Source organism: Grampus griseus (genome assembly GCF_964374135.1).
Source record: "Grampus griseus genome assembly, chromosome: 14".
NCBI lineage: Eukaryota > Metazoa > Chordata > Mammalia > Artiodactyla > Delphinidae > Grampus > Grampus griseus.
In genome coordinates, this window is record NC_139008.1 from 26,595,068 (window position 1) to 26,612,679 (window position 17,612).

The 17,612-nt window shown below is 44.2% G+C and overlaps 1 protein-coding gene across 5 annotated transcripts in view; it reads left to right on the plus strand.

Moving 5' to 3' along the window:
* Nucleotides 1-17,612, plus strand: part of MARF1 (meiosis regulator and mRNA stability factor 1) — a 40,434-nt gene that overhangs the window by 15,978 nt on the left and 6,844 nt on the right. For all 5 annotated transcript variants that reach the window (XM_082669712.1, XM_082669715.1, XM_082669713.1 and 2 more), the window contains 12 exons: nt 32-210; nt 1,684-1,764; nt 4,333-4,569; nt 4,695-4,814; nt 5,519-5,697; nt 6,992-7,212; nt 7,972-8,114; nt 8,672-8,805; nt 9,908-10,110; nt 10,788-11,015; nt 14,431-14,661; nt 16,927-17,139. In XM_082669712.1, the coding sequence (XP_082525838.1) occupies nt 32-210; nt 1,684-1,764; nt 4,333-4,569; nt 4,695-4,814; nt 5,519-5,697; nt 6,992-7,212; nt 7,972-8,114; nt 8,672-8,805; nt 9,908-10,110; nt 10,788-11,015; nt 14,431-14,661; nt 16,927-17,139 (2,169 nt within the window). The remainder of the gene's footprint in view (nt 1-31; nt 211-1,683; nt 1,765-4,332; nt 4,570-4,694; nt 4,815-5,518; nt 5,698-6,991; nt 7,213-7,971; nt 8,115-8,671; nt 8,806-9,907; nt 10,111-10,787; nt 11,016-14,430; nt 14,662-16,926; nt 17,140-17,612) is intronic.

The following is a 17,612-nucleotide window of genomic DNA, read 5'->3' on the forward strand; positions in this document are numbered from 1 at the left end:
CAGCATTCTGTTTTCCTTTTTACTGCTGCAGGTGAAGAATGTTGAGCTCAGCCCCCACACAGATTATCAGCTCAAAGCTGTTGTTCAGATGGAAAACTTACAAGAAGCAATCAGTGCAGTGAATAGCCTCCACAGATACAAGATTGGCAGCAAGAAGATCCTGGTCTCACTTGCCACGGGAGCTGCTAATAAATCACTCTCTTTACTGAGGTAAAGAACAAACAAGCCGTTTATTTCAGGAAATAACATTTTGGCCCAAAAACAATTTTAGAAATAATAAAAATAGATTTTATTCCATTCCCAGCCCTCTTGTGATGATCACATATGCAATAAATGCTTTTTCTCCCTTGATAGAGTTAGAAATAAGGTAGAAGTTAGAAATAAGCTAGCTAGAATAGTTTACCCTTGTTCAAGTCATTAATCAAAGATGAAGTACAGCTTAAACTTGGCAGGCACTTAGGAGTAAAATAATATGCCACATATCTAGAACAGGTTCTAAAAATAGTAGGCCTCTACAATAAAAGTTTATAAGCCTAGAAAGTCTGAAATATTACCTTCCAATCTTAGTAGAAGGTGGATTTGTCTATAACACGTAGATCTACAAAGCTGTAAGCTCTCAACTTGCAGATATATCTTTAACGTCACATAGACACCCAGCCCCGTAAGTCTGCATTACGACTAGACTAATCTTAGGAATCTAGTGATGGTTTTATTCATAATATGCTTTTGACACACAGCACCCTGTAAGTTTAAGGTGTACAGACAGTATAATGATTTGTGCACCAGGAACTAACATACTGTTTATAGGTCAATTATACTTCAAAAAACAAGCCAACAGACTCATAGAAAAAGAGATCAGATTTGTGGTTACTAGAGGTGGGGTATGGGGGAAGGAGGAATTGGATGAAGGCAGTCAAGAGGTACAAACTTCCAGTTATAAGATAACTAAGCACTAGGGGAGTGATGTACAACATGATTAATATAATGAACACTGCTGTGTGTTACGTATGAAAGTTGTTAAGAGAGTAAATCCTAAGAGTTTTCATCACAAGGAAAATAATCTTTTATTTTGTGTCTATATGAGATGATGGACGTTCACTTACTGTGATGATCATTTCATAACATACACAAGTCAAACTTCACCATCATTTTAAGTTATTTTTTAATTTCCTAGAATAAAGATAATACTCATTAAATATAATTTTAAAATTTCAGAAACATAAAAGAAGCAGGAGACAAAAAAATCATCCATAATCCTATGGCTTAAAGCCAGTCACTCTTAACCAGTGTATTCAGTTGTGTATCTTCAACTGTGGGGATTCCTCGCCCATCTGTCTGTTAGAACTGCGCTGTGGCAGGAGACAGTCAAGCTCTTGTGCCCTTTGCTCTGAATTAATAAAGTGTCTCAGTGAGTAGTCAGTGTCTTTCTGATAAACAGGTGTGCAAAGCCCTATGCTTGAGTCTGATAAAAATCCCAGTATATGTGACTAAATATTGTTTAATTGCCTTGTTCCTGAAGTCCGTTCTTTAAGTTTTTCTGGAAGATCAACTGAGATATAAATGGGTGTGTTTATTTTGCATACACATGATGGTAATCAATTTTATGAACTCTGTTTTTAAAATACAACTTGGAACGGAGAGGAAGTCGTCTGTTCTCTAATGGACTAAACTTTTTTCTTGCAGTGCAGAAACGATGTCCATTCTTCAGGATGCTCCTGCCTGTTGTCTGCCTCTTTTTAAATTTACAGATATTTATGAAAAAAAGTAAGTAAGGGTTACTTTTTTCATTGATCCAGCCAGTACTGATGGGTGACTTCCATGCATAAAACTGGTAGCAACTCTTAAGGAACTAGCAGAGGAAATAAGACCAAGACAGTGGTGTTCAGATTGAAATTCCAGTTTTAACACACATTTGAAGAACGTCTTTCATTTTTAGCAAATTTAGACCTCAGTCCCCAAAGCTGTACTTTCACCTTTTCCACTTGGCTGATGAGTTTTGTTATTCATTGTGTGAACATTTTCAAGCACCTTCTAGACTGTAAGCTCCAGGACAGCAGGCACTGTGTCTGACCTAGCACCATGTCTTCAATGCCCAGTGCTCAGTAGACGCTCAGCAAGTACTAGTGGAACGAAAGGCTCTGTGGAGGGTGCAGAGCTGGAAAGACAGCCCTTGTCTTTGGGGCTGTTATGTCTGGAAGGGAAAAGACACTCGCCATATATTGTATAGAACAAAGAAAACTATCATTACAAAGGAGGAGTAGGAAGGAGAAAAGGCCTTGAGGTTACAGAGGGTGGAAGGAACCAGGAGCTTGGCCATTATCCTGTGGATAGTGGGAGCCACTGAAGTATCGGAGGAAGGAGGGGAGGGGAGAGGTGTGGTGGTGGGAAGACTTCAGGCAGTGGTGGTGTTTGAGCTGGAGTGAATGGGGAAGGGAGAGAGACACGGGGGAGTGTGTGCACCAGTCCCGGCTCTGAGTAGACGCTGTCGGAACAGAGGGAACTAGACACCACAGAAGTTTCAAATGTCAGTGAAATTGGACTTAGTAGCTAGTTTTATGTAGCAGGCAAGGTAAAAAGTAGAGGTCAGTTTGATTCTGAGTTTTCTGCCCTAGGTGACAGGGAGGAAGTTTGTATGGTTAAACTGGAAATAGGGAAGAAATAAAGAAAGCTTGTTTAGGAGTTACAGTGCGTTTTTTTTTAATTCATTTATTTAATTTTGGCTGTGTTGGGTCTTCGTTGCTGTGCGAGGGCTTTCTCTAGTTGCAGTGAGCGGGGCTACTCTTCATTGCAGTGCACGGGCTTCTCATTGAGGTGACTGCCCTTGTTGCAGAGCATGGGCTCTAGGTGCGCGGGCTTCAGTAGTTGTGGCATGTGGACTCTAGAGCGCAGGCTTAGTAGTTGTGGCGCACGGGCTTAGTTGCTCCATGGCATGTGGGATCTTCCTGGACCAGGGCTCGAACCCATGTCCCTTGCATTGGCAGGTGGATTCTTAACCACTGTGCCACCAGGGAAGCCCTACAATGAGTTTTTGATCTTGGCTTTGGGCATATGAGTTTTAGGGGGCTATTGGAATATCTGGGCAGAGAGTTCAGGTGGTCTTCTGCACATTTGGAGTCCCTCAGTAAAGAAGTCAGCTCTGAAGATACGGCAGTTATTTGCCTAAAGATGATCTTGAAAGACCTGGGAGCAGATGAACTTAGAGGAGAGGGAGAACTAGAGAAAGGGCAGAACTGGGTGGAATGCAACCAGGGACAGGAAGCCGGTGAGAACCCAGAGGCCAGAGTGTTATCAGGAGGGTGTGGATGGCCTGAGAACATGGTGTGAGGTTTGGGGTGGAGGAGGAGGAGGCCACTGGTGACTTGAGAGCCAACTCTGAAGAGTCCTGTGGAGACAATCCTGGAGGGAAGGGGATGGCAGACTGGATGGTGAAACAGCAGAGGCAACTCCTGAGAGACCAGCTGTTTCCATTATAGGGAAGACGCGAGAGCTCCAGACTGAGTGAAAGCACAGAGAAGACTGGACATAAGTGGAGTGGGGCAGTGTAGGGGGTGGGGGCTGGAATTTGAGACTGGTGTTGGTCATGGGGCGATCTGAGCGTGTAGGCAGGGCACTGGGAAGAGACCACTGGAGCAGCTAACATTTAATGAGCACTTACTCTGTGCTAAGCTGTCTCCATACATGCCACATTTAATTCTCACGTCAGCCCTGTGAGGTAGGGATTGTCACCCCATTTTACAGATGGGAAAACTGAGGCCTAGATTGGTTATATAACTTGACCAAGGTCACATAGGTTGAGTCAGAATTTGAACTCAAATCTGTCTTCAGATCCTGTGCCTTTAAGCTCCAAGTATGAAAGACACAAGTCAGGGTGGTGACTGGGGAGTCCAGTCTAGTGTAGGTCGGGGGCTGAAGCATAGGGTTAGCTGAAAAGGGGTATACCTCGTCTGGGGAGAGGAGCAGAGATGGTGAGAAGTATTACAGAGGGATTTGGAAGTGAAGGGGAGGCCAAGGTGAAATGGGTCATGGCTGATAGTTTTCCATCTCAGAAAATTAGGTGAGGCATTTACAGAGACTTGTGGGGTCGGAGGCTAGGTACCAAATGATATATATAATCACTGTAATGGGCAACGGGCCAGGGATGACTGGAAGGGAGTGCCAAGCATCACTGGTTTGATGGTGAATAAATTTATAGTAGAATTATCCCAGTTTTACTTTTCAAAGAGACAGGGGAACCATTCTTGGTTATAGAGCTTTATCTAAACAGGTCAGGAATTTCTGTACAAAGAAAAACGTTCTCTTTAAGTCAGCATCTCTCTCTTTCCTTGCTTTTAGGTTTGGACACAGGTTGAATGTGTCAGATTTGTATAAACTAACAGACACAGTCGCAATCCGTGAACAAGGAAATGGCAGACTGGTGTGTCTCTTACCCAGCAGTCAGGCCCGCCAGAGCCCCTTGGGGTCTTCCCAGTCACATGACGGCTCCTCAACAAACTGCAGCCCAATTATATTTGAAGAGTTAGAATATCACGAGCCTGTCTGCAGGCAGCACTGTCCCAATAAGGATTTCAGGTAGATTGCCCGTTTCCCTTGAGAAGTAATCCTTTTGTAAAAGGTCGTGGAGCATCTGTTAGAATTACCTTGGGAACGTCTTAGACCACTGAGAAATGTCATCTGTTTTGTTCTCTTTTCGGCAGTGAACATGAATTTGATCCAGACTCTTACAAGATTCCTTTTGTGATTCTCTCGCTGAAGACGTTCGCGCCCCAGGTTCATAGTCTTCTGCAGACACACGAGGGCACCGTGCCTTTATTAAGGTGACCGTGTCAAAGCCATTGTGACACCTTAGTCCTCCTCTTTATAGAAAGTCCGCCACCTGCCTGCACCTCTCCCCAAGCACGCACTGTACCAGGCTTCAGCCTGACGTTTTTAGGTACCACTTGTAGTCGAAGTGTATCTGAAATGGGATCCATTCACTCGATATTTCAACAAGAAATTGTGTTTGTGCTGAATTTTAGAAACATCAGCATGAATAGGGCAGATTCTTCTCCACAGAGAAAAGATTATTAGAAGTGCTCTGCACAAGTACTGCGAGAGAGTGCACGGTCTCAAATAGTTGTAGATTTCAACGTTTGTAGGAGAAAAGTATTCAGAAGTCCTTTCAGCCACACCATGGGCCACGTGGTAGGCTTAATAGAGGGGCCAACACAGAACCAAGTTGCCTTAAAACCACCGAACTGATATGTTAGAGGAGGTTGAACTTGCAACCCTGTTGCCTTATTTTTAACCCCCTCTGCTAGAAAATTGCCCAGGAATTTTTGATACCATCAGAATGCATCAAAGAGAGAAATGCCACAGTGATTGCCTCTCTAGGACCTTAATTTAACTTTGAAACCCAGATCATGGGCATCTTAACAGAAATTATTTATTAATGGATGTGTTAAAATAAAGGCAGGCGTCTGTTTGGCAAGTGCTTTGCTTTTCCATTATTTTAATTAACCTGTTTCTCCCCCCACTTCAGTTTTCCAGATTGTTATGCCGCAGAGTTTGGTGAACTAGAAGTAGTGCAGGAAAACCGAGGAGGGGGTGTTCCCTTGGAACACCTCATCACCTGCGTGCCAGGTGTGAACATCGCCACTGCACAGAATGGCATCAAAGTAGTTAAGTGGATTCACAACAAGCCCCCGCCTCCAAACACAGGTAGGTTTCAGGTATTTGGTCCAGGCTGTTGGCTTTTCTCTTAAAGAGCAGCACTTTTTGCCTGTCATAAAACACCGTGGGTGTCTCCTTTGATCTTTTAAAAACTCCAGAGTGCTAAAGGTTTGGCAGAGCTAGACTTTTGGAAAGTACCAGCATAAATTATTAAAAAATTTAAAATCCAAATTCCATAGTTACAAGTCTCTCTAGTTATCTAATTTTGTAAAGGTTTTTTGGCTTGCCCTTTAAAAATAGTTTTAGCTATTTGAAGGAAATATCTCTGAGTATTTACTTTGGAAATTTATTTTGATCAAAATTTATGACTTTGATCAATGTGAAAATAGAATTAACTCTAAATGTAAGGGACTGGGATATTTGAACCGAGATTTGGATGAGTTTCTGAGCTCTGGCACCCCCTGAGTTGCAGGTGTCTAATCCTGCTACCTGTGCACAGCACTGTGAATTGTTGCCTTCATATCTACTCTCACTTCTCTTTGGCCCCCAACACTTCCTCCTTTTCTCCTCATCCTCTTCTCCTCCCACCTCCCCCTTCCCTGTAGGAAGAAAGGTAAGGATAACAAGCGAGCTCTGTTTGTACCAAAGCTTCTTCCTACCTTTCCCCTCAGGCCTACACCCTCCCCATCCTGTCTTGTTATGCTGCTCCCTCCTTTCCCCTGTGTCATTAGCCCACTATCCCCTTATAAAGGTTTCCATCTGATTATTTACACTTGTATAAATAAAATAATTAAAACTTCTTAATTAGATGAACATTCAAGATAATTGCAAAAACCTGTTTCTTAGTTTTATCTCATGCTAGTTTTACATCACTGCTTTCCATAGTTTCCTAGACAACATTTGCAGCCCCTCTCTGGGTTAATTAGGCCCTTCTGGGCTACCTGCATGATGACCATTTATAACTTTGTTTCTATGGGAAAGTATGTTAGTGACCAAGTTACAAATTGATCTTTGACATACAACCAGTTTATAAGCTGGAAACTACCTGTGTATCTGCACTTCCCTTTTAAGTTCACACTATGGTGAACCATGCTTTGCTTTGGCAACTTGACTTCGAGAAGTAGTGGGGAAGCATTTGCCAGCCTGTAAAGAAGTTGGGCTAGCCTGTTGGTTATAGAGGACCTGGGTTTAGCAGCTGAGAAGTAAAGCGACTGTTTGGTCTTGTGTGCTCGGTCATTATTGAGTTCAAGCATGGGAATGCAAGGTTAGTTACTTTTCTTTCATCGGCTGCAGTCATGCTTTATCTCTTGTGCCTGTTCCTTTTTTTTCCCCCCATATTTAGATCCTTGGCTTCTTCGTTCTAAAAGTCCTGTGGGTAACCCCCAGCTGATCCAGTTCAGTAGAGAAGTGATCGATTTACTGAAGAGCCAGCCATCCTGTGTCATACCGATTAGTAATTTCATCCCATCTTACCACCATCATTTTGCAAAGCAATGCCGGGTATCAGACTATGGATATTCCAAGCTGATCGAATTGTTAGAAGCAGTGCCTCATGTGTTGCAGGTAAGGAGTGCTAAGAGCTTATTTGTTTAACAGTGGAAATGTTCCTCCGTGGCTTTGGCTATCTCCACCAAAGAAACAGGGTAGCTGGTAACTTAATCCCTAAGAAGTCAGCTCAGAGCAAACATCCTGTAAAAACTTCCTTTATACACATGTTTTATACACGATGTGGCTTCTCAGTTTTTCAGAAAGCTGTGAGTTTCCAAAGGAACTCCCTAAGTGCACCGAGGAGTACTTTCCTTCTCATCTCTATAGACTGCCCTCCTTCCTCCTAGCAGAGTCCTCTCCAGAATTGTTCCCTGTTACACAGGAGCTGCTGTAACGCGGGCTTACCTTTCTTATGAAGGAGTTCAAGACCAGTTACTGGGCTGGAGCCTGACAGTGCTTCCTAAGGAGTCTTTGCCTGTTAACTTAAGGTGTTATAATAGCTTCCCACTTGTAAAAATGGCCTGCAAAACTTGAGCTGTCTTTTAAAGACAAAATTAGTTGCCCAGGCTGATAACATACTTTTATTTCTGTATTCATGACTATTTAGGAAAGAGTGTGCAAGGAAAAAAGGGTCCCAGGCACGTGAGCAGTTGTTCATTCTGACACCTACGTTTTGTTGGTCTGTGTGTTTCAAAATGCAGATATCATACGTAAAAGGATTTGTTCTCTGAGAGTGGTAACAGAGAGAGAGAGAGAGAGAGAGCACCATCAAAAAGAAAGTCAGAATCTGCCAGGGTCTCATGAGTATAAATAACCAAAGTGTTTGGTTTGCAGATTCTTGGAATGGGCTCCAAACGCTTGCTGACCCTTACCCACAGGGCCCAGGTGAAGCGCTTTACTCAGGATTTACTAAAACTACTCAAATCCCAAGCCAGCAAACAAGTCATTGTGAGAGAATTCACGCAGGCTTATCATTGGTGAGTTGATGAGAAGGGAAAAAAATGAAAGCAAATTTTATTTTATTTTTAGTTTCTGCTTTATGACAAAGTGAATCAGCTATACATATACATATATCCCCATATCTCCTCCTTGTTTTTGTCTCCCTCCCTATCCCACCCCTCTAGGTGGTCACAAAGCACTGAGCTGATCTCCCTGTGCTATGCGGCTGCTTCCCACTAGCTATCTGTTTTACATTTGGTAGTGTATATATGTCCATGCCACTCTCTCACTTTGTCCCAGCTTACCCTTCCCCCTCCCCGTATCCTCAAGTCCATTCTCTAGTAGGTCTGTGTCTTTTTTCCCATCTTGCCCCTAGGTTCTTCATGACCATTATTAGTTTTTTTTGTACTCCATATATATGTGTTAGCATATGGTGTTTGTTTTAAAAATGATAGCAAATATTTTAAAACACTTGTTCTCCCAAATTTAAAATAATCATCTAACTTCTCCATTTAGCATTCTTTTGGAAAACTTATAAATTATTTTAGCAAATGCTACTTCTCATTCTTCATCCATTTCCATGGTTAAAACCTAGGTGTTTCTCAAAGGACTGGGATGTCACCGAATATGGTGTTTGTGAGTTGATTGATATCGTATCAGAGATTCCAGACACAACCATCTGCTTGTCCCAACAAGATAATGAAATGGTGATTTGTATCCCCAAAAGAGGTATGTGACTTAAATTTGCTGAAAGAAAGTTGTCTGTCTCAGTGGTCATTTTAACATGGAATCATACAAGGGATGCACTTTGCCACTCCTTCTCTGTGATTCCTGAAGATTCCATGGAAAGTGCAGCATGAAAACTGCTCTGCCAGGCAGTGGATCCTAGCGTCCTCAGAGTGGGGAAGCCACTTGTCAAGAAGAAAACCAGGCTATTTTTTCAGAATTCACTCTAAGGGGAAAATAGGGCGTAACGAGCACTTTCTGAAAATGTCTCCTTCAGCCTGTCTCTGGCTGTTTATGCTGTAATTATCCACTTGAGTCAGTTACCGTGGCTGTTGCTTGTCTCTTCTTTTTAACTCTGAGATAACACACTTGAGAAGGAAAGAAGACTCAAATGGATGTTTCATCTTCCACGTTTTAGTAGTTCCAGTTGAGGTCTGGGGTGGGAACTAGGACAGAAAAATTAAATCTACACACAGTCGTGTTCTCCCGCCCTTATCAGTCAGTGGGTCTTAAAATGTGCTCTTGCAGAACACTGATGTCCATGAAATCATAGTATTCCAAAGCTAAAATGACTAATGCCAGTCTTTTCATAATTCTAATTTAAAATTTAATAGAAACAGAAATCTAAGTTTAAACTTTTCTCTCCTGTGTTTTTGTTAAACTTTTGGTGCCTGATACTCTTTGCTGCTAGCAATTTTAATGAAGATCAGATGAATAAACAAAGCATGTTAATATCCAGAAGTGTGGTTTAGTAAAATAATTTCTAGATTACTTTTTTAAGTACAGAGACATGTATGTGTGTCATGTTCATATATGTGGAGTGGGTGTGGGGAGGTGGAGGGGCTAGAGAAATTATTTCTAGTTTGTAAGCTGAAATTATATAGGTGTGTATTTGTGCGTATGTGTATCATGACTTCCTGGTGTTCTGCCCTTGATTGAATTTGAAAACCATCTGGAAAGAGAAGAGTGTGTTTGTTTTAGGTTGTGTGTGTTTGGAAGGCAGAGATGGTATCTCTTGTAACCAGTGCATAGGACTAACTACACTAATGTTAAGCACAAATGGATAGAAGAAGATTGTGGTTTATGGGGTTTTTTTTTTTTAAAGAACGTACCCAGGATGAAATAGAAAGGACAAAACAGTTCTCCAAGGATGTTGTAGATTTGCTGCGACACCAACCCCATTTCCGGATGCCCTTTAATAAATTTATCCCCTCTTACCATCACCACTTTGGCCGGCAGTGCAAACTCGCATACTATGGGTTTACCAAACTACTCGAACTTTTTGAAGCCATACCTGATATTTTACAAGTAAGTGAAGAAATTCTAATTATATCTTTCAGAAAAATATAAGGGGGAATTAAAAAAAAATTTTTTCAGACCTGTTTGCCTGGGCAGTAGGGAGTTATGAAATAGGATGAAAATTTGAAATACTTCAGTCAGAGAAGCTGTGTTGTTGGCTTCTTAGTATTTTTAGGTAAATGTGGTTTTTCCTTCAATAAAGAAATCATTCTTCAGGTTAGTTTTAGGTTATCTGTTGAGAAAAGGATTACATAGTTTGTTTCATAAACTGAATCTTCTCTCATGAGCCCCGTGTTTTTCAGATCTCTTCTGTTGGAGGTGGGCATGAGTGCACGAGGTGATGCAAATGCTTGGCTGTTAAGTCATCGCTAAGTTAAACCAGATTTCTGTTGTTGATTTTTATTACTATTACCATCTTTGACCCCTGCAGTGCTTAAAAATTTTTTTTGTGTGTGGTCAAATACCTACCTGCCCATTTTTAAGTGTACAGTTCAGCAGTGTTAAATATGTTCATATTGTTGGGCAGCTAATTTCCAGAACTTCCTAATCTTGCAAAACTGAAATTTGACATCCCTTAAAGAACACTGAAGTGCTTCTTAGTTCCTAATTGTATATATTTTATGCCATTTAATCCCGTGAACAGTCATAACTGGTTCTCCCTTTCCTCCTCCTGTGTGTTTTCCAAGGTATTGGAATGTGGAGAAGAAAAAATCCTTACTTTGACAGAGGTCGAACGGTTCAAAGCTCTAGCTGCCCAGTTTGTTAAACTCCTTCGGTCCCAAAAAGATAACTGCCTTATGATGACAGATCTGCTTACAGAATATGCTAAGACTTTTGGTTACACATTTCGTCTCCAAGACTACGATGTCAGTTCAGTTTCGGCTCTAACACAGAAACTCTGCCATGTTGTAAAGGTAACATTTTTTTTTTTCCACGTAGTAAGACTTGCAGTGGCATAATCCTCATTGGGATGTTTGTGTGTGATTTAGCATTTCTGTATTTACACCTTGCACTGCTTACTGTTGTTTCACAACTTGTGTTTTTAATACGTTTTTGGGTAATAGGAGATGACTTGGGTTTGGCAGTTTAGATTTTTGGTCTTGCTTTTGTGTGTCTTTTAGTGGCCTCGCCAAAATAATGTCTTTGTGAACATTTGCGAAGTCGCCAGTTTATCCCAGGGTGTTTATTCTTGGGTGTCTCAGTCTCAGTCCTGCTGACCTGAAGTTGGATCCTTGTACACAGATCTTTGTCTCCGAAGTTTTGGGGAGACTGAAATCACAGCTCTCCTTTCCGGATTCTGACTCACTTATGGAGTAGGTTTAGGAGCAGGCTGGGGCTCAGAGTTGCCTTGGTTGCTGGAGAGGCCGGACTGGAGAGGGTGACTGCCTCTTCTTCCCCAGCCTGTGCTGAACTGACCCTTGCAGTCCTGGGCAGCGCAGCTGAACAGTGTGCAGGCTGCGTCCACCACAGGACCAAGAAAACTCACTACAAGGAGGAAGAAGTGGAAGGAAAATGTACGAAGTGGTGGTATCGCCAGTCACAGGTCTGGAAGGAGTCTGTTTCTATGCTGGGCAGTTAGAGGAGGAGGACCCTTCGTGGGAGGCAGGGATGCAGAGGCCGGAGAGCAGGAAGAACACTAGGAGTGGAGAACGTCCAAGGCCAAGGACGAGGAGCGGTCGGCAGCACCAGGTGCTACTGAGAGGGCAGGTGAGACAGGACTTAGTGACCGTGGGGCCAAGCGGAGTGCAGGTACGTGGTGCTGCCGGCCGGAGCAGGATCGGCGCCAGTGATACGGGACCGCAGCTGCACTGAGTGGGCTGAGAAACGAGACGGCGGGGGCAAGACATTGGCAGCTGGTGACTAGACAGCTGTTCGGTTTGTTTGCTTGTGAAGGAGAAGAGCAGGAGACTGCGGGTCTGAGCCAGCGAGTGCTCGCTGGCTGTTCTTTCCAGTCGGGGAGCCTGGGCGTGTCTGAGAGCTGCGGAGAAGGCTCTCTTTGAGAGAGATTGATACACAAAGGCCAGAAAGGGTGGTGGGGTGAGGGTCCTGAGGGAGCCAGAGGCGTGGGAATTGGCATTCAGTGGAAGGAGGGACAGCTCTGACGTTAGTATTTTGACAAAAGGGAAGCGGGTAGGGTGGAGGCGGATGTAGGGGAGTTTGATGTGTGTCACCAGGAAAAGAGGGAATTACCTTCCCAGAGCTGTTCCTCTGTCAAGTACAAGGTGAGAGCAACTGCTTAGAGAGAGGGAGAGAGAGACGGGATTCCAGACTGAAGAGCTGAGAAGGTCTGAATTGTCAGTGGTGAGCAGGAGAGGGGCCTGATCAGGGAGGCCGTAGGGGTGCTGGGAGCGTGGAGCTCCCCGGGGCTGAGTGCACGTAGGTTTCCTGTGGAGACAGTGGAGATGTGGCTGCTTGGGTACAGACTCAGGGAAAGCAGAGCGTTGGGTTCAAGGTGGGATTTTGCCAGATGGGTACAATGAAAAGACATAGGGAAAAGGAGTGTAGCTAAGAGTATTGACAGGAATGTTCATGAATTAATGGCCTATCAGTGCCAAGATGGATAAAAGAGGAAAAGTGAAGAAAAGAGAGGGCTCGTGAATCGGGAGGAAGTAGGAGTCCATGCTGGCAAAGTTGAAGAAACATAAGAATTGAGCGTTCGGATCGCCTTCTTGTCTCCAACCCTGGCATCTGCTTCAGGCAGGACGTGTGGGAGGTTCGAATGAGTGATTCTGGAAGTGGGCCGTGACAAGGTCCCCAGTGTGGCCTGGGGTGGGGTCTGGAGTGGAACTGAGTAGAAGAGAATGTCATTGGAGATGAGAACTTAGAGGAGCTGAAGGCCCTGGTGTGGGACAGGCCCCCTGGATGTTCATTTGCTCAGGGTGATGGCAGTTGGAGGGCTTCGGTGGATCGGAAGACTAAGCCATGACCGCCGACTGTGATGAATAAGGGCCGATGACCGGGACGTTCGGATGTGAGCATTAAAGTGGGAAAAGATGGGAGCGGCTCCAGCTTGCTACCCTGGTTGCACATTGCGTGCGGTCTCCCGGGGAGCTTCTGGGAAATACTGAGGCCTCTGTGATTCTTATAGAATGAGGCCAGGTGTGCTCTGAGCCTCGGAGCACAGATAAGCTTGTGAGGTGATTCTAATGTGTAGCCTGGGTCGAGAATCAAGAGATGTATCTAAGTAGCATCAAGCAGGTTTTTATTTTTTCTTCTTAATAATAGTCTGGGCATCTAAGAAGATGACGCGGACTCCCCTGGGCTTGTATCTGTTGATTGATTAAACCCCAGGTCTGTGAGGAAATCCGTAGTGTGAATCTTCACAGATCAATAACCACGACGAGTGGAGTCAGGGTTGACCCACCAGCCTCCTGCCCTGGCTCTGGGTGGGCGTCGGCTCCAAAGACAAACTGGTGCTGAGCTGGCTCCTCAAATGCCACTCACCCTCTGCCTCCAAGGGTCCAAAGCCCCTGAGCTTGACCTGTGGTCCTGGCTGGAAATCAGATAAAGGAGAAAACAGCCGTGATAGTGAGCAGTGGTTCACCTGCCCAGGCCTGAGCAGCCTGTGTCCTGAAGCTCTGCCTGTTTTCACTCCCATGATGGCTCACTTCACAGACACGGCCCCCCTCCCACCCACACCATGCCCAAGGCCTGCAGGTCTCAGCCACCAAATGTTTGTTTCTTCACATGCTTCACATGCTGTTTGGTCCCCAAATGATAAGCTGTGTCTCTTTCACAAGGTTTCCCTCCCAATGCACTTAATCAGTTAAACCCTTTATCTCCTTGAGAATCTGAAAAAAATCGAGAAGTAGACGTATAGTCAGACATGAAATACCAGCTTTTTTACAAGTGCTTATGGGTTATAAGAATGCGGCTTGCCCTTGGACAGAGAAGGCCTTGTGTCTAGCCCCTGGGACACACACGTGGGGCAAGTCGACTGCAGAGCAGCTCTGTGGAGGGTCGCCTGCAATCTAACCATCTCCTGCTTTCGGAGAACACCAACCCTTAATTCACAAGCTTGGGCCAATGGATGTCAGCTGGCTGGTCTTATCTCCTTCTCTTGGGAGAGCAGTGGTGTTGATGGAAGTTTCTGGTTATGGACCAGCAGGGAGGGAGGGAGAGAATGACTTCTGCTGCAGTTGCTCTGAAGTGTTGATCTGGGGTCCCAAAGAAGCTACAGCAAACCCACTCACTTTACTTCAGTTTAAGAGAAAAACTTAGAGATTTTCCTCTTTTGGTCTCGTTTGCCAAAGTGAAACTAGATGAACCAGGTATGACCCAGGCTGTCTCTCTTGAGTTCTGAAAAGTTTGCATTCTTGTTCTTCCCAGGTTGCTGATATGGAATCTGGCAAACAGATTCAGCTGATCAACCGCAAGTCTCTGCGTGCTCTCACTGCCCAACTGCTGGTATTGCTGATGTCTTGGGAGGGAACTGCCCATCTTTCTGTTGATGAGCTCAAGAGACACTATGAAACCACGCACAGTACTCCTCTCAACCCCTGTGAATATGGGTTCATGACTTTGACCGAACTTCTGAAGAGTCTGCCTTACTTAGTTGAGGTATGAATGGTAATGGTTCTGGAACCACCATAATGAAAACTGTCGTATTGGGTATTTATAGATCACTAAATGGTCTAGATTAGACTGATTGGTCATTTTATAGACAGACAGAGGCATTGGCAGGTGCAGGCACCCTGCCCAAACAAGTGACAAGCCAGGATGAAAGCCCTGGCCTCCAGATTCTTAGACTGGGGTGCCTTTTTCCTGTACCAGGCTAGATTCTGCTGCTGTTACCTCTTTCTGAAGGAGATCGCTTATGTGGTGGTCTGTCAGTCAGATGCAGGGCAGAAAGGAAGGTTGACTGGCTGGTCACCAGGTGGCCTTTCAAGAATCACAGTTCGGGGGGACTTTCCTGGTAGTGCAGTGGTTAAGAATCCACCTGCCAATGCAGGGGACATGGGTTTGATCCCTGGTCTGGGAAGATCCCACATGCCGCGGAGCAAATAAGCCCATGTGCCACGACTACCGAGCCCACACGCCTAGAGCCCATGCTCCGCAACAAGAGAAGCCCGCGCACCACCACGAAGAGTAGCCCTGGCTCGCCGCAACTAGAAAAAGCCCGTGCTCAGGAACGAAGACCCAACGCAGCCGCCATAAATAAATAGATAAATAGATAAATAAATAAATCTTAAAAAAAAAAAAAGAATTGCAGTTCGGGAATTCCCTGGCAGTCCAGTGGTTGGGACTCCATGCTTCCACTGCAGGGGGCCCGGGTTCGATCCTTGGTCAGGGAACTAGGATCCCACAAGCCGCGTGGTGCAGTTTAAAAAAAAAAAAGGATGATACTTCAAGATTAGAAGAATAGTAAGAGAATACTGTGTGCAATTGTGGGACAACAAATATAAAAACCTAGAGGAAATAGGTAAGATCCTGAGGAAAAAAGTTAAATTGACTCCAGATTTTTAAGAAGTTAAAAATTAGACCAATTAACACAAAAAAGACTGAACGTTATTGAAATTTTACCACTGACAAAAGGCACAAGGACCAGATGGTTAAGAACTGGGTTTTAACTCACCTAAAAAATAACTCCAACTTTTTAAAAACCACTTCTAGATCACTTGGAAAAAAAAAAAAGATGGGAAGCACACCACTTCTTTTATGAAGCCAGAGTAACTTTAATACCAGTCCTCCAAAAGAAAATGATTCTAAATAGAATATTAACTAAATAAATCCCGCAATGTAAGAAAACAATGATTATACCATTGTTATCATATAACCACGTGACCAATAATTAAATAATTTTAAAACTCTCTCCTTGGCCAAACAGTCTCCCTTGAGCCACTTTCTAGACTACACTTTGTCTTTGGGCCCTGCCCTTATCCTTGATGGGCCCACATGGCCCAGTTTCAGAGAGAATCTCCTACCCTTGGTATCTGATCACCCTGGCTTACCTTCTGCAAGAATCCTGTTAGGTCAGTTTAACAAGAATTCCCCCTACCCTGGATGTCCCTCTCCCCAGCCCCCCTTGGCTATAAGTCCTCACTTTTCCTTGTATCTGAAAAGGACACCTACACTTATACCCTGTTGCAATAGTCCTGAAGAAAATCTGTTTTTTCCACTTTAACTACTATCCAGCTCTGGTTTTCTTTCACAATATCAAATCGAACATTTTCTAAACTCTGTTAATTATATATTATATGAACACTAGTTCTAGGCAATATTAGTGGATGTTCTAGGCAATATTAGTGGATGTTCCTGGACCAAAGGCTTTCCATGGCCAGCTAAGGCTGGGAAAGATCTGTTCTCTAGGAGATCTCAGTGAGGGCATGTTAGACTGAAAGGCTTATGGTAAACAGATTTGCTTACTTGAGGACAAAAGGTTTTTGTGGGGTTTTTTCCCTTTATTGCTTTTGTTGTTGTTAAGAATAGTGATGTTGTTGTCCTGCATCACGGTGTTCCTTGGGGAGATGACGTTTAGTGGCTTCGGTCCCCACTGTCTTGGTGCCCCTTTGTCCACCTAGGGGTTTGCCTTCTCTCTTCACTGCCTCCTTTCGTTTGAGATCTCAGTTTACCAGTTTCCTTCCTTTCTGACACACTATTTTGTCAGACCTCTGCTGCCTTACACCTACAAATAGAACCCGAGTTGGCTCAAGGCTATAGGCCTCTCTTGGAGGAGATCCTTGAATCAATCTCTCCTCCTTCCTGGCTTTTTGCACGTTTTCAAGTTGACTTGGCATCTTTTCACTCTCTGAGAGACCCTCACTTCTAGGATGCAGGACCAGTCACTCTGGAAGTTTCTAATGCTGCTGTTTTCTCCTGGACCAGGTTTTTACTAATGATAAGACAGAGGAGTGTGTGAAGCTCACAAGTCTGTATTTGTTTGCCAAGAACGTGCGGTCTTTGCTTCATACTTACCACTACCAGCAGCTTTTCCTTCATGAATTTTCCATGGCCTATACCAAGTATGTCGGAGAAACACTGCAACCCAAGACGTATGGCTACAGTAGTGTTGAGGAGCTCTTGGGAGCGATCCCACAGGTGGGTATTTTCTCAGTTTCTTGGAGGGTGTCCTCCTGGAGAGCCACAGGCTCACTCTCGGACAGAATAATGAAACTGCAGCATTTTGAACTGATCCTTTCAAAACATACATACCGTTGGAAAAAAATGAATGATTTTAGCATTTCTCCTTCATTCTGCAAACCTTCATTAAATTCCTAGGTGCGAGGTGGGTGAGTCCCAGACGCTGCCCTCAGAAAGGTATGGGGTAATGCAGAGTCAAGACATCTGAGCAGGTGACAGTGTGGTCAGTGCAGCCGTCGGTGGGCACTGAGGAGGACAGGTGCAGGGGATCCCAGAGCAGAGTCCTCACGATGTGTAGAAGTTAATCAACCACGTGACAAAGAGGGGAGAGGGCAGAGAGTGTAAGCAGATGCAGAGCAGTGAGAAGTAGTGTGGGGCTCCCGAGCTGGAGCCTCTCAGCGAAATAAGAGCTCAGTTATGGAGGCCAAGAC